The sequence below is a fragment of the Maylandia zebra genome, linkage group LG18 (genome assembly GCF_041146795.1).
Source record: "Maylandia zebra isolate NMK-2024a linkage group LG18, Mzebra_GT3a, whole genome shotgun sequence".
Taxonomy (NCBI): domain Eukaryota; kingdom Metazoa; phylum Chordata; class Actinopteri; order Cichliformes; family Cichlidae; genus Maylandia; species Maylandia zebra.
The window spans coordinates 12,895,472-12,917,873 of NC_135184.1; the positions used below are offsets into that span (position 1 = coordinate 12,895,472).

General features: G+C 38.6%; 1 protein-coding gene across 1 annotated transcript in view; it reads left to right on the forward strand.

Annotated features, from left to right (window-relative positions):
• LOC101485289 (RNA-binding Raly-like protein) overlaps nt 1-22,402 on the forward strand; it is a 57,463-nt gene that overhangs the window by 1,906 nt on the left and 33,155 nt on the right. Inside the window, exon 2 of the mRNA XM_012920199.3 lies at nt 14,988-15,262. Coding sequence (XP_012775653.1) covers nt 15,007-15,262 — 256 coding nt within the window. The 5' untranslated portion in view covers nt 14,988-15,006. The remainder of the gene's footprint in view (nt 1-14,987; nt 15,263-22,402) is intronic.

A 22,402-nucleotide genomic window follows, 5' to 3' on the forward strand; every position in this document is an offset into this window, starting at 1 on the left:
TGGGATGCTCATGTGGAGGAGTGGGCTTTATGAGTACATACGTGTGATATCTACTTCAGTTCTGTGTTACATTATGCATGTGGTAATACCCACTGCTCCTTATTAAGGCTGCTGCTCTCGGATGCTATTTCTACGCCTGCATTTGTCATATTCAACACATTTCTCTGAGCAGAGTGTGTGTTTGGATAGCAGCAGCTTGACTGAACGACAGCCAGTGTGTACGTATGCATGCACCTGATGCTCACTTTTGTTGTGAGACGTGCCATTCGCCTTGCAGCGTCAGTATCTCGGCATCACGGCCAGTTCCTTCTATTCCCTGTGCACAGAGATAGTAGTTGATTTCAGCACCATGGACAGCTCCCAACACTTTATTCCTTTGGCAGCTGGAGCGAGATGATTCTTGCCTGGAAGTCTGGAGCGTCTCTACTCACTAACCCCTGCCCTCTCCACCGCAGACGTCTTATTCTCAGCTATTTCAAGCTCTGCACCTCACATTCAAAAGCCGAAGAAAGGATAAGGAACTGACACCACAAATTGAGGCCTTAGCAGATCGCCTGCAGCTGCCTGTGTCGGTGCTCCTCTCAATCAAATCAACTGCGCCCCTAAATTTAATTGTTAACAAATTCAAGGGTGATCATTGTTCTGTTGTTATAAAAGAGAATATCAGCTTTCGACACTAAAACCATTTCCAGCACCAGGGTGTAAACATGCTTTTTAGTGCTTAGAGTTGGACATTTTGACTGACTGTACACAGGATAAACAGACAGATGTCAACAGCTGGTTTTCAAATATGCATTTTGGAGCTTTGACGTTAGCCCTTGCTGGCATGTTTGCCAGATTGGATGAAAGGGTGGAGTGCTAAGCTATCAGCTAATGTCAGATTGTTTTGTTAGGTGTTAGCAAGCTGTATTCATAAATTACATCCCTGCATTGCGCAGACACTCACATCTAATCATTAGTGCAAAGTAACATTAAAATACTAAGATTACATTTACCAAAACTGAAGCACAAACTTTTTGAATCGATTGAAGCTGTAATGTTTGTCATCTGTCCATGAAAATGCTCCTAAAGGCACCAACAGCACAGCCAGAGTGCAGTGGTCCAGTTAAGTGACTAAAAGAGCCTTTTATTCTAGTGTTCAGATGGATAGGTTATAAAAAATTAAATCCCTTTCAGGCATTTTTGTGAAGGGTAAGACTATCCATAGAGATACTGGGCTGTAAATGTGCGTTTTAATGATGGAAATTTGGACATTTTAACATGAGTCTATATGGGTCGACTCACTTTTACAGCCAGGAATTGTCCACTAGAGAAAATGCACATTTTGGCTCATCCTTGTGGGCTTGATTCTTTTAATTCCCCCTCATACTGCATGTGATCTGTGGAAGTTTGTTTATGCCACTGATACAAAAATGTTTTGGTCAAAATTTCATGTTTGTATCGCAAAATTTTGACTTGCTCAGAAGTAACACAAAATTTAGAGATATTAAGCCAGAACCTTGACATTTAAGATTACATTATTTTCTTTTTTTTGTGTGTGTGTTTTCAAGGGACCACAGTGAGCTGTTTGTGTTGACAAAATATAAACAGCACTATAAAAGCACACACTGTGCCCTTTAAGTTACTCTAGAGCTTAACTGAGACTTCTTCAGCAAACATTAAACATTAGCTTCATTAAAGAAGCTCAAGTGTAGCCGGCCCAATTTTAAAAACCTAACGAGATAACTTATTTTAATGATTTCTGCTGTGTTTTATTCTTTAGTGTTTAGAATTTAATCTCTAATCTTATGCACTAAGAATAAACAGAAGTATAGCAGAGTAGATATTTCTGTTTTACCAGTATCAGGAACATTTATACTTTTTCCCAGAGCGTTTTCTGACCCAACCCCAACAGAAGTAACCCTATGACATTCACCACCATTTTTTACCAAAGAAGAAGAAGCAGAAAGCATTTTGTGAGTTGGACTTTGTTGGCGGAAATAAACTTCAGTACACTGAGATTTAACAGGTTTGCAGCCACACAGACAATAAAACAGAAAAAGAAGCTGCTATTTTGCTACGTGTGCAAGTATAAAACTATTTGCTGCCGTGGTATTGGTATCCTAAAATGACCACACGCTTTGAGCCATGCGGCTTTGTGCTTTCAAACAATGTATAATCGAGTCCAGTGCCATTCAAAATACAATGGTTTTCAGTTTTTACTCTGCATTTTGAAGATTGGTTCTTGGTAAGGAGTAAATATTATTGTTGCTCCAAAATGTTATTTGATGAAGATTAAAGAAGCTCTTTCACCTTAAAAACATTTAAATGTTTTCGTAGAATACACATTATACTATAGTAAATCTTTAAAACTGGAATATCCTTTAGTTTTTAAGGATAGAAATGCAGATAGATTTTTTTTTTGCTACTTTACACACAAAAATTACTCAAGAATTTAATAAACAGTCAAACTCTGGTAAAAAAAAAAAAAAAATGCATCAGATCGTGTTCTGAACACACCTCTGAGGAATCCACTTAGATAGGAACCTTAATCACAAATCCCATTAAAACCAACCACCGACTGATCCCACAACATGTATTGTCTGCATGCAAAGCCTAAAGATTATACCGCCGTGCCGAGTATTCCCAGTCAGGGATACATCATCCAAGGGGCTATGCAGACTGTCGGTGTGAAAGCTGCACAGGACTCCATTTGTTGCTATTAATTTACAGCTGAAATGGGTATTTGACCAAAAGCAGATCAGCAGCATACCAGGCTCAAAGTTTGGGAAATTCCAAGCTTAGTAAATCTAAAAATACTAAAAGAAATTCAGCTGTTTTAAAATTGATTGTGTTTGATAGCAGCCACTTTAAAACCTTTAAAAAGACACACACTTTGAACATGACTCATAAATGACTCAAGCTGTTGCACGGTCTCCATCATTACTGTAAACCTAAAAAAATGTGGTTTATTTCAGGCACACTCACTGTCAGAAACTGATCTAAAGCACCCAGGTAATTTAGTAAATTAGTTATGAGTTCTACACTTTTGCCTAAAAAGCAAAGGATTCCAGGAGGAGACACAGAACCCTTGGAAGTTGCATCAGGAAGGCCACGCAACATAAAAATCTGCCAAATCAAATATGCAGAGCTTCCCGCTGGCGACCCCTTGTGAATGAGGAGCTGAAAGAAGCTGTTATGTAGTTGTATAAGTGAGACTGGTCTTTTCTGTAGTTAGATTTCAAAGCCACGGGTAAAAAACAAAACAAAACAAAGCTGGAATATGCTCTACCTGACACTCACTGGCCACTTTATCAAATACACCTGTTCAGGTGTTTGTTAATGATGGCTCTAATCAGGTCAGATGGGACCAGGCATTAAAAAAAAAAAAGTATCAATATTTTGTGTAAAAACATGAAACATCGTGTAGCAACAGTTCAGGCTGCTTGTGGTGTCGTAACAGTGCAGAGGATAATTTCTTGGTACACTTTGGGCTCGTTAGTAGCAACTGAGCATAATTTAAACAGCACAGTCTACCTGAGTATTGTCAGTGACCATGTCCATCCCTATATGACCAAAGTGTACCCATCTTCTAATGGTTGCTTCCTGTAAAAGAATACATAATGTGACAGGGCTCGCATCCTGTCAGACTGGTTTCTCAAACATGATGTTGAGTTCACCGTACTCACACGACCTCCAGAGTCACCAGATCTCAATCCAATAGAGCGTCTTTGTGCAGGGATGGGAGATTTGCATCATGGATGTGCAGCTGACACATCTGCAGCAGCTGTGTGACGCTATCATGTCCATATGTACCAAAATCTCAGAACAGTCTTTCCAGGTCTACATAAAAAAATTGGCTGGTGGATGTTAATTAACATTCTTCCCCTTATTTTCATCTCCAACACAAAATAAGAACTGTAATATTTACAAATGTAGCATTTCCCACACGACTCTTGTTTGGGATTGGGATTTTTTTTTTTTTTTGTCAACAAATATAGAAACCAGAAAGCGAAGGATCACGAAGAGAGAAAAACTGGCTCCTGCCCGAATGTTTTTGTTCTTTTTTAATTGAATCTTTCCTGCTTGCATCACAGTGGATGTGTATTTGCATTAAAATGAGCACTATTTAGTGTTTGTGACACAGCATGCATTCACCATGCCGTCACTCTACTTACAAAATCTGTTGTGCACAATAAACTGAAAACATTGTCGGCACGTAACGTTTAGCAGCAGAAGAGAGCCTTTTTTTCATTTAAATTGCAAATTCTTCCTAAAATGAAATGATAATCAGCTCTTTGTCGTGCTGTTTTTCACATTCATGGAAAAGAACCTCCACATCATCCGCATCCCCCTCAGCCTCATGCATATTTCGACTCATTTGCTCCATTTCTGACTTTCACGTTTGACCTTTCACCCTGGGTGTCAACTCCTGCCCCAAATTATTACCTCAATATGCCCCCAGTCTTCACCCTTCTGGTGTCATAAAGCGGAAACATATTTTGTTATCTGCTAATTACCCACAGCTCTAGTGACCCAGTTACTTTAGCCTGCTGGAGAGGAAGCTAAATTTGGCACTCACACAAGAGGAGAATTAAGGAAATGGAGAAATATGTCCGTGCCAAGAGATATGGGAAAGCATGGCATATGTTCGTATGCCCTCGAGCAGAGCTGTGTGTGGACTCCCCCTGCTGCAACAGCAGGTGGAGTCTTTCCCCCCCCCCCCCTGTCATTCATTCACATACACATATTAGTAATGCAGGAGAAATCCTCTGTTTTCATGAGAACAGGGTAGACTCCCAACAAGACGGAAAGTAAAATTTTAAGAATACTTTGAATGTAATGAATTGGTGCACAGCGATGCAGTAAAGCAAAAATGCCTGAAAACAATGTCCCTGTGGAATCAGTGAGACTATATGTAAGCAGCTTTTACCATCAAAATCACCCCAAAACAGAGTAGTGTGAAAGACACACACTGACCTCACAGATCACGTTTCTGGTATGTTATTAAATTGCACCGATTTCAGAGATAATCAGAACTTCTATTATTGTAAGATGCGAGATAAAATGTCTTCCAGAGATATGACTTCATCCCATCTCACTGTACAGGTCACATTGTGCTTTATCTCCCAGCTGTCGTCGCTATAGGTTGCTCAAATCAGATTATGGCACTGCTCATTTTAGGCACGTGACCGTGTGCCCTCAGTCTTCATGCTTCACAGAGACTCCATAAAGAGGCTGGTAAAGCTGATGGAAAATAGAGTGTATTCTCCTTTGAGAAACTCTGCATATTCGCATACTTGTGGACTCTCGCACAGTAAAGCATAGCCTTGCAGTTCAAAAGTCAATTCATCAAATATATGAAAAATATGTAAACGATAAAAGGCTGATGGGATAGTAATATAAAAGGATAGAGTCGCAGTAATAATTTATAAGCTAGCACTACCTACCAACCGCATGATGTATGCCTGCATTTTCCATCTTTGATATTCCAGTCCAAGGCCCAGTTCTAAGCTCCTTGAAAATGATTGGCATTGCAAATGTCTTTTTCCCTTCTTCCTTTTTTGAAGTTCGCTCATTCTCTCCTTCCATCTCACCTCCTTTTAAACCCCCCCTCTCTCTTTCTCTCTCCTTTTGTTGCCATTTCCCCTCTCCTTCTTCAATTCAAACTCAAGACAGGTATTATGCAGAAGGTAATGGGGTGTGAACTGAAGGGAAAAAATATAAGAATAGTGCCTGACAGTCATCCTTCCTTGTTAAGATCCACAGCAGAACTGAAATTCCTGCTACATAGTAAACAGGGCTCGAAACTGGAGGGCAGGTTTCTGGTTATATGTGTGCAGTAATGGGCTATTCTCTATTTCCTTTGCACTGTTAGCCAGTATTTACTGTACAAGTCCTGCAGGAGAAATTAGATTCCACCAGGCTCCTCTGGGCAGGGAGGAAAACGGCCCAGCAAGGACCTCTATTCATTAAGTCCTTAATTGCTAATTGGGGTCTTTGAATGATTCAGCAATAGCTGCTGCTGTTGGGGCATTAGCCGAGTAATTTATGGCTGAGAGGGAGCATGGAATAATGAACGAGGGTGAGACAGGGTTATTAAAAAAGGGCACTGGTGCCCACATAGTGTTGTTATTACACAGTCACCTTATGTTAATGCTCAGAAGTCTGTGGTATGCTCTTTTTTTCTGTCTGATTTTCACCATTTGTCTGAGTTAAATTCATTATGTTCTGCAATTAAATTTAATTTAGCACTAATGCAATTTTTTTTTTTGATTAAGCATATTATTGTGCCTTTGTGGAATTTGTGCATTTAAAGTGATGACATCTCTTTCTTTGACTGTGACAGACAATGAAAAATTGCGGCGGTCCTATCAGCTGCAGTCATTATTCCTGCTCCAAAGTCTCCCAGTAACAATAAAAGCTGGTGGGTCACTGAGAGATTCTTAACAGCATTTTCCCCAGCATTTTGATAAATCTTCACACCTCATGCTGTGTATATTCTCACATAAGAGAGGACGGGGAAAAAACTCATACATGGAAGCAGCATAGTTTATAAATGTTTTTCTGTCCACATTTAGTTTCTCATTTGGCTGTGATTCAAAAGAATGGAGAAAACGGGCGTATCATAAAAACTGATTCCTTTGTAATGCGCATATCTTTGAACAAAGGAGACATAAATTAGATTAATAAGCTTCAGGTATATTATTCTCACTCCCTACAGCCTCAGAGATATAGGTCTAGTAATCAGCTGTTGACCCCCTGGCAACCTCTGCTTGCTATGGAAAATGTATTCCCCAGCCTTACCACATTTCAAATGGTGCAACTTTGAAGGTGACATTCTCCATTTCTGGTTTTTCAGTTTCATTGCTGCTTGACGAGTAGAGTGTTTGCACACAAGTCGGTGGTTACCAATAGTTTTCAAGCCTCCATGAATGTGGGACTACCAATAAAGTTTATAGCAACCGATTGGGGAATACAAATTTTTCCGTTGGAACAACACATCTCTTACTGTGCTGTCAAGTTGTTTTCAGATAGTTTCATTTGCTGAGATTGAAAGTGGTTACTTCCTTTCATGTGCGGCGATTACATTGAAATTACAAACCAGATGTGATTAGTTTATTGCATTCAAACTAATCATTAATGCCCGTTTCCAGCATAACATTTAATAAATCATAATACTAGGTTTAGTCCTAATAAATAACATTCACTAATCTACATCACTCTACATGATGAGTAGTTAAAATAGTTTTTAATCATCATCCAATTGTTACTTGGATCTGTTGTGTTTTTCTATTATAAGTTACAGAGCGGCTCATTGCACCTTTATACTGAACTCACAAATACAACAGTGTTATCAGTTTATATTCAACAAAATATTTTTCTGTTTTTCTGAGTTGAATTCATTACAAGATTGTATTCAATGCACTCCTCATGCAATTTTAACAAGGTTTTTCAATTTTGAAAATTAAACCTGTTTTTGTCTGGAGATGTTTTGCTGCTGTAATTAAGCTTTTTTACTGGCCCATGACTGAGAGTGACAGCCACAGACCAAGTAACTGAGTGATTTCAGCAAAATTATTGAAACATTTTGTTAAATCCTCACATCTTCACAACAGAAACATGGAAAGTGCTACGCGTCTGCATGAAAAAAAACAAAGAAAGAATTAAAATACACGAATGCTTCATTCTTCATGTCTGTTAAATTCGGAACAACAGTCAAGAGAAAAACTCAATTAACCTGGTATCACCATAGTGTTTATTGTTCTTATTACACATTAAACATTCAGGGTATATAGTGTTAATATAAGGCAGGGATGTCAAACATAAGGCCTGGGGGCCAGAACCTGCCTGGAAAAGATTTCTGTTTTTTCACGATTGACAATCATTTTTTTATTTATTTTACAGCAGTAAATTCAAAGTTTTTCACACTGAGAGGAGAGTTCAGTGGCCCATGATGTTAAATACCCCTGTTTGACACCTCCGGTCCCCTGATAAAAGGTTAAGAGGTGGTTGAAGAACTTCTATTCTCCAGACATGCTACTCTTGCTGTTTAGCCTCTTGGCTAAGCTAACCTCCAGCTTCATCTTTATCAAACATACGCTCAGGTGGAATCTATCTTAAACACCTTAAACCTACCTGTTGTTTATGGCTGATTAACATTTGTTTGATCTATTTTAATCTACATGATGATCCTCATGGTTTGCGTTACACATGTTAAACAGTAGAAAGAGAAGAAATAATCCATAGCTGCATTGGTGCCCAGTTTGTAAATTTAGATTGTATGAAAGCGTAATTAGGTTTCAGTACACAGTATTTCCCTTGTAATGTGTTTGGCTGTCCATCAAAGAAATGAGGCAAAAAGGTGAAAAGGTGTCTTATTATAAACCAATATTTTGTTCACTTGAGCAGCCACGTTTTTCCAGAAAGGCACTACAAGCAAGAGACATGAGACACAGCTGAAAAACACCTGCCTCCTGATAAAGCAGAACCGACGTGTGTCGATGGCTCTGTTCAGACAGACTATGAAGACGTCTGCAAATTAAACTTTCCTCTGTTGACGAGAGTCGAGGTTAGTCGCTTTTGGTTGTGCGCTGTCAACTTGCTAAAGATAAAATGTTGCAGTGCAGCATTCAAACAGTGGGGAGTGAGTGTGGCCTGAATGCATCTTTCACATCCCATATGTATTTGTCATATCGGATGAGAAGTTTTCATCTTTCTTCCTCAGACAGGAGCGTGAGTCAGTGAGGAGAGATCAGGGAGAGAGGAAGTGCTAAAATGATTACTTTCACCAGTTCCTCGCTTCTTTATCTCAGGAGAATTCAGGCTCTGAAGCCCCTGACAGTCAGTGTGAAAGGACCAAAGAGGATCCATGAAATACTTACACTTGGAACCTCTGCAACACGGGAGGATGCTGTAGAAGCCCTGAACAAAAAAAGGAAAGGAAAACATCACTGTCAGACACTCACTTCTGTATTATAAGAAAGACTTTTAAGAGACAAAACAAAGTCTGTGTGTGGAAAAACATGCCAGTGATGAGTTTGGATGTATTCACAGCTCCGGTGATGCACGAAGATGTAATTTTGCATTAATTTCAGGAGCGTTAAGCATGCCAAGATGAATCCAGCACCATCTCTCTCCTCCTGTCTTGCCTATCAGACTGCTTTGAATTCGATGTGAGCGTGTTTCCTGGCCTGGGACGTTTCCACCAAGCATTTGCCAGCAGTTATGCCACATGCTTCTTCTTAAAAGGCTTTGAGGATCTTAGAGCCTCATGAATATTGTAAATGGCCTTTGAAGTCTCTTTCTTTCCATTTTGAAAACCAGAGGAATAATGTTACTCCTTTTTCCTGTGATCACTTTCATTAAAAACATGTAATTGAGGATAACTGAGTGATGCTCTACGTGAAAAATGTGGCGACTGAAAGCTTCTGCTTAGACTGACTGTGGTTGTATTTTTGTACCAGATGCAGCCTGCAGTTATTTAAAGCGTCGCTTGAGCGGTTGCTCAGTGACCATCTGATGCTGTCAGCTGCTAATAGAAGTTTGACAAGTTTGCAGACATTGTAAGAAACTTCAAGCCATTAGTCGAGGTAATGTCTTGTGTCTACAAGCAACTTTGCACCAGGCTTTAAATTCAGAAACAGACATACAAACACTTAAGAAGCAATTTGCTGTTTTCAACCGTTTCTGGTCCATATAGCTGTTTTTGCTCGATGCCGTTCCCTCAGGCTTTGAAGAACCTACTGATGCTGGGCAGGCATTTGTCTTCGTGCTCATTACCTTACTTAGATGCTAACGTTTGAGCAGCTGTGGCTCAAGCTATAGAGGGAATGTCCCCTAGTCACAGAGATGGCAGTTTGAGAACAACATATATTCAACCCAAAGTTACTCTCGATGTCCGGTGAGCTTCTAATATTCAGGTAGGAAAGCTTAGCCACTTGCTATGCAATTATCTAATGAAAGTTTGGACATCTATGGTTTGGATGGTGCGGTGGTTAGGTGGTTACAGTTGCCAAAAGGTTCCTGGTTTGAACCTGCCTACAGGCTTTTATGTGTGAAGTTGGTGTTTTGTTCTTTCTGGGTACTCCAGCTCCCTCTTACAGTCCAAAGACATCCATGTTAGCTTAACTGGTCATTCTAAATTGGCCATAGCTCTACCCTGGGTACCCCACCTTCTACCCAGTGGAGGTTTCAGGTTCCCTACGATTCTGAATTGGATAAGTGGCTAAGAAAATGGATGGATGGCATAAAGTGTGGATCATTTGGGTTCTAATGTATATTTTAACAGTTCAGTGTATATTGGAACAGTTGGATTTTAGCAATAATGAACACATATACTGACTCCTCAAACTGCATGAAAATAAAAATAATAAAATAATAAGGTACCCTCTAAAATATGTCATTAACTCTGAAACAATACAACCATGCATGCTGTAAAGTCTGTTAATTATAATTTCAAGGCTGTACTTCCAGTAGTTTACTGGAATATTTTCTGGACCAAAGCCACATTCCCACCTCCAAAGCTAAAATTCTTTTTAAAGAATAAATCCTCACTGCAGTTTTTTTTTTTTAAGAATGAGCGATGGTGCAGATGTAAGACTCTTTTGTCTCATATTAATACATGTGATTAATCTTGTGATCACTGAAAACTCATTCTCTGTTTTAAGACAGAATATGTATAATTGTTCAGTTTTTGCCTTAACTGACCGACGTCATTACGAGTAGGCTATTCATGCCTTTGCGTACCGTCTGCCTCCTGGAATCCTTATATTGAAGCTATGATTATTTTTCTCCCACTGATAAGTGAAAAAACTGTGGGAAAGAAGTATCTGGAAACCCAGGAGGGATTGACAGTACTGAACAGGCCAAACACAATAGTTGTAGGCTGCATCGACATGATGTGTAGCTCGATTTTCCAGGGAGCTGCTTGTCAATTATGGCATCTGTTATGGCGTAGGTTACATCGTAGGGTTAATGCTGAGTGTCCATTAATTAAATGTAAGAAACAGCAGATTCCATTTAGCATGTCCCACTCCACTGTATGTAATGAATAAATATATAATACCTAAAAAAATTATTTACAAACTACTGTAGTCTTTCCAGCACTGTGCATTTAAACCGCTTAACTAGTATTTAATAAGCAAATGCCACCTCTTTCATTCAGTGCTCAGCATTTGTCTGAATCACATTTTCTCTTATTAAATCTATTTAAAATATTCTCCTGCTTAATCAACTATCTTCCATCTAATGGCCTCACCTCTGTACATTTGCCTCAAAGAGACCATTCAGTGCACTCCACATCCATCAGTCACTCCGCAGGTTGGGTAAGGTGTTGGGGGTGCGATACCATTCAAAAGGTAGAGACGGGGTGAATGGGATTTGAGGTTTGATTGGATAGAGTGTCAGCTTCCTGCTCTCTCACTACCGATAATTAAGTCAATTAACTCCAAACTCACAGCACTACCGTAATATGGGACATGCACCAGTTTTAATTCATCTACTCTTCTCTGTTGTGCAAAAGGAGATTTTTTGAAGAGCAGCAGAGGAGATTTAGAGTGGATTATATGTGGGTGGAGGCAAAGGATGGAAGTAAAGAAGCGGTTGGGGAGGATGGGGGAAGCTGTGACGCAAGGGGAACCTGAGAGAGGATTGACTGCACTCAGTGCGTCTGTGTTGGTGTAGATGTGTGCAGATGTTTAGAGTAACTGTCACTCGACATGCTTGCACTCCACCTCCAGCAGGGAAAATATTTCTGAGAAAATACCTATGGATATAACTGCACCTCTTTTTGTATATGTTTTATATTCAGGTCATTTGATTTCAGCTGTGCAGCAAAATCAAGCAATTAAATATATTCGTAAGAGGCACATCAGCTAGCAAGTACTATATAGAAAACAGTAAATATTTTAGATTCTATAAAATGAGTTTTTTAGATTTCTTAGCTTTAATGTTTAATTAGAAGAAGACGCTCATCCAGCAGGTGATTAGCTTAGCCTAGCACAAAGACAGCTAACTTGATTCAGTACAGGAAATAAAATCTACTAATGAGACTTTTTAAAGCTCCATAACACAAGAACAACCCAGAGCACCCTCTCAATTAAGAAGCTTAAACCACAGAGATTGTAAATTAATTGATTATGACTATATATAAACAAATATATCTAAATCTAGTTAAATAATTCTTAGTATTAATAATTAATCTCTCTACTCTCTGTGAGTAGCTGTAACAGCGCTAACCACTGGGACTCACTTCTGTCCTTATAGCCTCATGAGAGCTTATCCTGCATGGCAATGTGTCTATACTTTGTGAAATCTGGGTTAAGAAAGCCTCATTACACACTCTCACTCACAAACAAAGACCACCACCAACTGGGAATTCCAAGAAGAAACAACTTGAAAGTTTCTTCCTTCCTCTTGAAGTGGATGTGTCCGATTATTGTGGTGCACATCTTTATGCTCGTCTCCCAGGACTGTGGCATGATAGGAGCAAACAGTGCAGGCTCCACAGAGGTAAAAAGATCATGATGTGCTGCTGATGTTTACAGAAGGATTGCCCTAAGATTAATTCTAGATGACCTATTGGCTTTATGCTTAAATGCAAATTAATGTTAGGAGTCCAGTTAAATTATCTGTATTTCTGTTGACCTGGTTTCTGTTTGAAAGTAATTCTTCTTCTGGTGGTTAAAATATTCACATGCTTTCACATACCATGCTGCACTCAAATAAATCTTTCATTCAAAGAGTACTTAACCTAAGCATAAGTAGTGGTTATGCAGTTAAATGTCATTTGTGATATTATGATGCAAATATAATGACATACTACAAGATTAATGCTGATAACCTGGGAGGTTGGTACCTTTACACAAAGCAAGTTTGTACATATACAGTCATGTAAAAAAGAAAGTACACCTCTCAAGTCTAAGGTTTTATCAGGTGTTTATCAGGATATAATAAAAAAATCTGTGTTTTTGCTTGTTAAAAAAAATCTAAATACAACAACGTGTTACACCATGTCATTTATTTGTTTGAGTTTGTAGAATGACCTTTAGCTGCTTTAGCATGTAGTAATTGTTTTCTGTATGAATTTATCAGTCTGTCACATGGCTGTGGAGGAATTTTGGCACACTCATATTTACACCATTGCTTCAAACTTGTTTTGGCCGGTTGTGCACCAATTACCTACACCTTGAATGTTGGTTGCTAGAGATACAGCCAGTTTGTCGTGTCGATTTTTTAAACCACCAGTTTAATGATATATTAGTACAAGCCCAGAATTCACAGTGTATACAGAGAGAGTTATTGCAAAAGTTTGAAAAGATTAGATTTCTCCTCTTATACCAGTGCTGATGTCTGGGGCCTCACACCTATCATTCAAGTGAATGCAACATCAATAGCAATGTGCAAAGCAACCAAAGCGGCATGTATAATGTGATCCTAAGCTGTGTTGCCATGCTGTTTTTAGAAAAAAAGACACTTTCTCATGGCATCCTTTACAAACAAGGTAAATGTACTGTCATGAACATTAACATACTTCTGCATTTGCACTTAGTTTTTGGTAAATAAATAAATAATGGATGTAAATAAATAATGTTGGTATATTTACCTAATTTTAAGACTTGCTAAGGACTTTTTTAATGTGCTGATAAGTAGGGTGTGCTTTATTTATCACATGAACATGTATATAGAAACAATGTGTCAACCATAGCGGTAACAATATATAATACTACATTTTCTCCTTTTTGAAACGCTGTGAAAAAGATGAACATAGTGATTATAATGTGAAATACTCAGTTGGAGTATAAAGGCCACCTCTGGCACTGCATATAGAAGAGACTCAAAAGGGAAAAAAAAAAAGAAAAGGGTAAAACAGTGAGTGGGGATTCTTGTGACTTCAGTGTGATGCGCTATTTTCAAATGTGGGAACACAGTTCACATATATAGTGAGATCTATCAGATTCACACGCCTGAATCACAGCCGCCTCCGTGTCAGAGTTCCTCTCCCCTCCTGCAGACAGCAATCTGTCTCAGTCTCCATGCTCACTGAGGTAGGCACAAGTACAAGTGAACACTTAGACAAGGATAATAACAGCATAAGCAGCATAACGACTCATGAGCTGTAACCATGTGATTCATTGAATACTCGAGATAAATAATGTAGAATTTTAAAATAGCAGTTTAGGCAAAAATAACCAAAATCAGTCTGTTCAGACATTTTAAATGTATTTCATTTTCATTGGGTTTTTGATTTTTGCTTCCACAATCAAGCAATTAGTTTAAAAATATATAAGCAGTGGAGTAAATCCAAAGTTACTGTCAGTCATTTTTTAAATTATAGATTTTCTTGTTTTTTTCTTTGTTTTATGTCAGCAAACTGAATATTGTTGGGTTTTATCAACTAAAAAAATAGACACCAGGAAAGAGTTCCCTCTTACCTTATTTTATTTTTTGATGTTTTAAATGATTAATTGAGAAAACAGTTGAAAGATGATTGAAAAAAAAATGTCAGCAATCAAGGTTTGGCTTTGTAAAATTATGTTCAATGGTGCCTGGAGTTTGATTTAAACTTTGCTTGATATTTATTGTAATTATTATCTATCAATGTCTTCCTCTTTGTCAGTCCTTTTGCTCATTTGTTTAATCATAAAAATTTCTCAGGAGGTTCAAGATGACACCAAATACATGCTGTATTATAATTTTTACAAGTGGCAGTTTTAAAAATAAATAAATAAATAAATACGTGAATATGACTAATCTAAAATCATTAAAGATTTGTCTACAAAAAGCCTTTAGGATAACATGCAAGCCTTTTTACCCCAGTTTTACTAGGGAGGGATTTGTTTCTCAGCCTGTACAAAGAAAATCTGAGGAATTATTTACAACATATGCTCTCAGATCTGACCAGTGTTTACATCCCACTGCTGCTCGCTGTTTGACTCTCTATGTATAACCTCTGCAATCTAACCTTCCTGGCTTCCTGAGCAGTGTTCAACTGTGTCTCCCTGCAGGCATTGCTGCAGGAATAGGATGACTGGGAAGACCCAGACCAGCAACGTGACCAACAAGAATGATCCTCGCTCCCTCAACTCTCGCGTTTTCATCGGCAACCTCAACACAGCCGTAGTAACCAAGGCTGACATTGAGGCCATCTTTGCCAAATACGGCAAGATTGTGGGCTGTTCTGTCCACAAAGGCTACGCCTTTGTTCAGTACGCCAGCGAGAGGAATGCCCGGGCAGCCGTGGCTGGAGAGAACGCCAGGATCGTTGCTGGACAATCACTTGGTAAGCAACAATTTTGATCCATGAACAGGTGAAACTTTCCATTATACTCCACATATACTACAGTGAACATATGATCAACTGAAGCAGTATATTCAGTACTTGCAGTATAAATAGAGAGAACTTTGTTTACAGCTTAAATACTTTCAATACTTCGGAGTTGGTTCTAGTTTCACTGTGTGTCAGGACATACAATTGTGGTCAGAAATTTTTATACACTGATCAACAATAGTTTGGGGCTTTTAATTGTTATTTTTTTTAAACCTTTTCCACAGTGGAATGATTGTACAACATACATCTTTAATGTCCTCTTAGCAGAAGTGAGGAATGCCGAAGGTTTTAGAGCAGGGGCTTCCTTCTTGATTGAAACCCGCTACATGTAAATCTCGCTGCACTGTGGACAGGGATGCTGGTGTACCAGCAGTTTCTAGTTTTCAGTTTACATGGCCACTTTTATTCGTCAGATTGATCTGAAAATTCAGAGCAGGAAATTAACGTGATTATTTACTCCAACACTGTACTGTACAATTTTCAGGTACTTGTATAAGTGTTTGGATTTGCAGTCAATCTACTACATTCTCTCAATACACTTTAATACATTTACTTCTGAGCTTAAGCTGCTATTGTTGACAGATCTGATTATGACAGAATAAACTTCTGGGCACTTTCATCCAGAAAGCCCGCATCCGTGCTATACAACAGCAAAACCAGACTGAAAGCCTGCTGGTGGTTTATCTTTGTCTCTGTGCTTCTTCTTTTTTTTACCGCGTTGCTTTGACTGCAAACATTTTGTGTTTCTTTAAAGCTGTTGGCATTTTCATCTGTATTGTGACTTTTTTGTTCTGTGCCTCTTAGTAGTGTGGCTGTTTAAGAGGTTTTTGTGTCTCTTTGTTGTTTGATTGACTGCCCAACAAGAGATGTTAACAGTCATGTCTTACCAGGGCTCTGGCCAAATGAAATCTCTAAGGCCATGTGATCTGGCTCTGTGCCTGGCAGTCCTATTCAGTAATCCATCCTGATACTACTCTTATAATGTTATATGCACACAATATAGTTATTGAAAAATGCTCCAACTTGACCTGCTGCAGGGCTCATTTACTGCTCAATAATGTATCAATAACAATAAAATGCTAAAGAGGTCACTTGCACACGACATATACGGTACAGCAATTTGAGTCTTTCCATTATATCTTTGAAAGACTTTTTCTTGTTATGAACGATTTCATAGTAGTATATTTATACTTTTACTAAAGGAAATGATCTTAATGATGTCAATTTGGATAACCTTGGTGGAAAAGCATGGGAAACAATAATAGAAGTTCATGCAAACGAGGTAAGCAACAGCAGGTCATTGCTGAAAAGGATGGCTGTTCACAGAGTGCTGTATTAAAATTAACTGGAAGGAAAAAGTATGATGGGAAAAGGTGGACAAGCAACAGTGGATTGTCAAGAGAACTTCACAAGGACTGAGGCTGGTATCAGTGCAAGAGCCACCACACATAGGGGTATTCAGAAAAGGGGCTATTATGATATTAAGCTATTCCTGAACCAGAGACAGTGTCAGAAGTATCTTGTCTGGGCTAAGGAGAAAAAGAACTGAAATATTGCTCAATAGTCCAAAGTCCTCTTTTCTGGTGAAGGTACATTCTTTCATTTCATTTGGAAATCAAGGTCCCAGAGTCTGGAGGAGTAGTGGAGAGCACAGAATCCAGACCAGTGTAAAGTTTCCTAAATCTGGGTTGATTTGGGGTGCCATGTAATCTGCTGGAATGGCTTGTCCACTGTGTTTTATCAAGTCCAGAGTCAACATAGTCATCTACCGGAAGATGTGTATTGCCTTTTCCACCAGGACTTAGTACCTGCCCACAATGCCACAGCTATTACCAAATTGTTTGCTAGACATGTCATTACTGTATTCAGCTCCCTAGGCCTGTTACTATCAAAACCACCTGGGCTTCAGTGTCAACTCAGCAGTGTCACAAGCTGATTGTCTCCATGCCATCCTGCATCGACTCCCAACCAAGTACTCAATATAAAAATGAACATATTTTACAGAATACTAGGAAATGTTCTTATGATATTTTCACAATTTGAGAAGCCTGAGTTCTGATTTTCATGATCTATAAGCCAAATACAGGAAAGACCTGATATTTCACTTTACATTGAATAAATTCAAAATATATGAAAGTTTCCATCCATAAATCCATCTGTTCCTGCTTACCCATCCAGATATTTACATTTTCTGAGATGAACTAGTAGACTTGATCATTTTTTCCCTTTTTAAATAAAATAACTAGCAATAATAAATGTTTATTTAGAAACCTAAACAAAATCAGTTTTAATTTAAGATTTAAAATATGATTGATTTGGTCCGTGTAAGGGCTTCTAGAATTATGTTTCAACCTCATGGAGCCTGAACAGCTTACAAATGATCAACTCTTATTTTTAATCAATAATGCCGGAAGACCTTGAGCTGTCATTTGGTTTTTACCATTCATGGTCAAAAGTTCTGCACTGTATCTGGTTGCCAGTCTTATATTTGATCTGTAAAAAGTATGAAATAATTTAATAAACTGAAGTATGGCCTCGGCAAAGTTTCTGAGATACAGAATACGTTTTTACTTAATCAGCTGAGTTAAAAAGGGAGATGCTGCGGGAAGGACACAAGGCGAGCTCGTACTGTACATACATTCAGGCCTCAGTCCTCATAGGCATTCTGTGGATCCCTCTAAGTCTTCCTTATATTACTTATTGATTGGCTCACAGCCTCCTCCATAGAGAATAAAAGTCCTCCCCAAGCCCTGTTCTCTCATTAAATATGAATAAGAGTGCTGCAGGGTCACATCTGTAATTCTACCTTATATTTTCCCAGTTTCATGCATTTCTGGATATGAAATTACATGCGGCAGTGGTAAAATTGCAAGGTTAACAGTTATTACACATAATTACGTGACTTGAGAACTGTTCTGGTATTATTGTAACTATATGACTGATCTCTTTAGTGAAACTGTCACTCAAGTTATCAGCCTGAGCCAGTAATGAAAATGTATCCTTTAAAAAAAAACAAAAAAAAAAAAAAAAACACCACACACGAGTGTTTTTGATGATTATTCATATAATATGATTATTGTACTCACCAAGATATCAGTACAAGTCTAATGGTGAGGAACCCTCCAGATCTCAGACCTCTCTGGAAATGATTAACTGGAACTACCCAATCTATCAGTTCATTATAATTTAAAGACTAAGTTTCTGGTTTTGTCCTTTAGTTTGTACCAAACTTTGCATTTATACATCAACAAGACTCTAGTTTACAGTCCTGTGAAAAAGAGTTTTCACAGACCTCTATTCAGTCCCCATGATTGAATAGCTGGTAGAAGCACCTTTAGCAGCAATAACTTGAAATAACCATTTTCTGTATGGCTTTATCAGTCTCTTACATCATTGTGGAGGAATTTTGGCCCACTCTTCTTTACAGCATTGCTTCAGTTCATTGGCGTTTGTGGCCATTCGTTTATTCACAGCTTAAGGTCCCACTGCTGCATTTCAATCAGGTTGAGGTCTAGACTTTTCTTTTTCAGCTATTCTGTTCTACATTTGCTGCTGTGCTTGGGATCATTTTCCTGTTACATGACCTCGTTCTGGCAAAGGTTTAGCTGGTAGATGGGTTCGCCTCACATTTGACTCTATAATACTTTGGTATACAGGTCGACTCAATGTCTGTAAGGCACCCAGGTCCTGTAACTACAAAACAAGCCAAGATCATCACCCCTCCACCACCGTGCGTGACAGTTGGTACGAGGTGCTTATTCTGATGTGTTTGTTTTTTGCCAAATCTGGCTCTGAGCATTATGGCCAAACATCTCCACTTTTGGTCTCATTTGTACAAGTCTTGTGTCTTTATCAGATGCGACTCTGGAAGCCTAAGCCTTGCTGCCTTGTTCCTTTTAGAGAGAAGAGACTTTCTCCTAGTAACACTTCCAAATGAGCCACACTTGTCCAGTTATTTTCTAATTGTGCTGTCAGGAACTTTAACATGCTAACTGAGGACTGTAGAGTCAAAGCAGTCCACCAACTAACTAAAAGAATACCTGAGCTCACCACAGTTAGGTAAAAATATAAAAACTTAAATTTGGTAACCGACAGCTCCTCAGATAACGTAACCCTTTCTAACATTTGCTATAAGGCTTTACTTTTCAAAGTGAATAGCTGTCTCAGGCAGAGACAATATTAGAGACATTTCAGGGATACTTAATTTAGTAAAACTGGAAAAAACAGTAAGCACTGTGATTTTTTTTAACATCATAGTTAAAATAGAAATGCCACAAAAGCCAAAGTTGTTTGCATATGATTAATTCAAGTTGCTGTTCAGACTCAAAAACTGTCAAGAGTATAGTGAAATGTGGGCACCAGGTGGGCACCAGAGATTAGCATCAATTCACTATCAGACAACATATGAAAAAGTATCACAATGTCTACTATGTGTTTGCAGGACATTTGTCAGCTGAACCCTTAAGCTCAGTAATGAAAACCCAATGTCAAATCCCTGCTTATATGTCTTGCTAGCTGTCAGCTTATCAGGCAAACCAGCTGTGTCTTTAGGAAACAAATATAAAATAAAGACAGACCAGCCAGGGTTTGCTCCTTTTGATTTTCTCTCTATTTTTGTTTGAAAAAACTAAAAACAAAACTACATAAAGACCATAGGTCTATTTTAGAAATAGCAGTATTCTAGCTTTGAACAGTCTCTTTATGGCTAAGTTAGACTATCTGTCAGCTAGCTTCAGCTCAGCGCCCAATCAACTGTTTTAAACAGTTTTCCAGCAAAGATTGTGTTTAAAAAATAGATGTGGTCTTTATGTTAGCTTCCTTTTAGCTAGAAGTTGTCATGTAGTTGTACAAGGCAGTAAAGTTATTAGTTAATGCTAATGAGCTTAGCTAGCAAGATATCTATAGATATCTATAGACATGCATAACCGCTATTTAGTACTAACCGACTAATGAAACACTAGAATCTCACTCACCTAAACTGAAGCACAAGGATGCACCAAAGAGCAAGCCAATATTAAGTGTCAGATTATTTCCTAAATTCGCTCCAAAAGACACCAACAGTGCAGACAAAGTAGAAAGTTTTAGTTTAGTGACTCTAATTAGCAGAGACGAGGCTGCTAATTAGATGATCCACCACAGCTGCCAGGTGTTGAGGCATCTGCCTGTCAAACCAGCCAAGCTCCTACCTTCAGTGTCCAGGTGGATAAGTTATAAAAAAAATTAATTACCCTCCTGAGAGTTGTTATGATGTGTTAAACAATCCATAAAGGACCAAACTGTTTGTACCACGCTGTAAATGTGCTTTTAATGCTGCAAAGCAGGGGCGGAGCGTGGGGGTGGCTTACGGGGCTTAAGCCCGGGTTGTTTTGTCAGAAGCCCGGGGTCTTTTGGAGTGTAATTTTTTCATAGTTAGATGCCTGGCTGACAACTGTATAAAACAAAAAGTACACACAATATTCGAAGCACATAGTGCACACTGTGGGAATTTATGACTGTGCGTGAATCCCCCCCTGATATTGGTATGATCCAAGCTCAGGCACTAAGGCTACGTTCACACTGCAGGTCTTAATGCTCAATTCCGATTTTTTGATCAAATCCGATTTTTTTGTCTCCTCGTTCACACTACAAATAAAATGCGACAGCAAACGCGCTCTAGTGTGAACGCTCAAAGCGGCCCGCATGCGCAAAAGAAGATGTCACACACAACGCGCTCTGTTTAGACCAAGAACAAACAGTATTGTTTGACTGATGGCCGTTAATATAAAGACTTCGGACTTTACGTTTCCCAATTTTTGCTTTAAGTTATTTTGTTATTTACATAATAATGTAAATAACCTAATAATGATCCTTATTGCTGTTTAAGAGAGGAGCGGTGCTTCAAAGGATAGCTGCAGATTTCTGTCAGAATCTGCAGATTATACAGTACAAATAAAATGTTTACGTTGTCTTCCCAACAGTTTCACTGACATCTACACTGGATGGCTAGGAAGCGTTCGCGATGTCTTCTCGGGCGCTGATAATTGGCTTCAGTCTTGTGTCGGTGACGTAAAAGGCGGATTTAATGCGACTTGACCATTCAAACAGCAGTCGCTTTCTAAAACATCGGATATGTATCAGATTCAGTACCACATACGAAAGTGACCCAGATCGGATTTGAAAATATCGGATTTGCGCCGTTCACACTGTCATAGCATGATCGGATATGGGTCGCATAGGGTCAAAAAAATCGGATTTGATGCGCTTTCGCCTGCAGTGTGAACGTAGCCTAAGCGACTGAGCGAGGGGGCGGGGGGAGCTGCTGCCCGTGAGTGCGCTGTTGGAGAGACGGAGCCAGCCATACTAAGGAGAGCTTAAGTTTGAGCAGGTACCAAAGCAAATCATTCGTACCGTACAAATAATGTAAATATGACGGTGCATCACGAAAGATTGATATGAAACTGATCACTTGACCAATATTATTTTACTTGCTCTTCAAGTGAATCAACAAATGGCGAAATGAAAAGCCGAACAAATGCTATTTTTTAGAGAGTCTTAGCTTACGTGTGTTTATTTCATATTTTCAGTTCTTACCCTCCCCGACTAATTCGGTTTCAGTTATGTACTGAAATATAAGAATGGACATTAGAGGGTTCTTTCAAAGAAAAAACTCAGGTAAATGTTATTTTATATATTATGCTTTGTATGTTGTTCAGTATATTTCTATGCAAAACAAGAGGGATTTCAGTACACAGCAGGATATTCACATTTGTAACCAGATATTTACATACACTTTAGGGAGAAAACATAAAACATTTTTACTGTACAACATCAATTTAGAGTAAACTTTTGTTTTAGATAAATATTGAAATATATTTTGAATTAGTTAAATGTCAGAATAAAGAGAGACAGAGCTGTCTATTTTTTATCACTTTCATTAAATTTAGGAGTACATGTACACTAAGTTTATTGTTAATTAATAAGAAAACTCCAGACGATTCCATTCTGAGCTGAAGAAGCTTCTGATAGGTTAGTAGAGTCCATGTGAGTAAATTGGTGGCACAGAGCCTGTTTCTTTGACATGGGAAAATCAAGAGATGTCAACCAAAACACCAG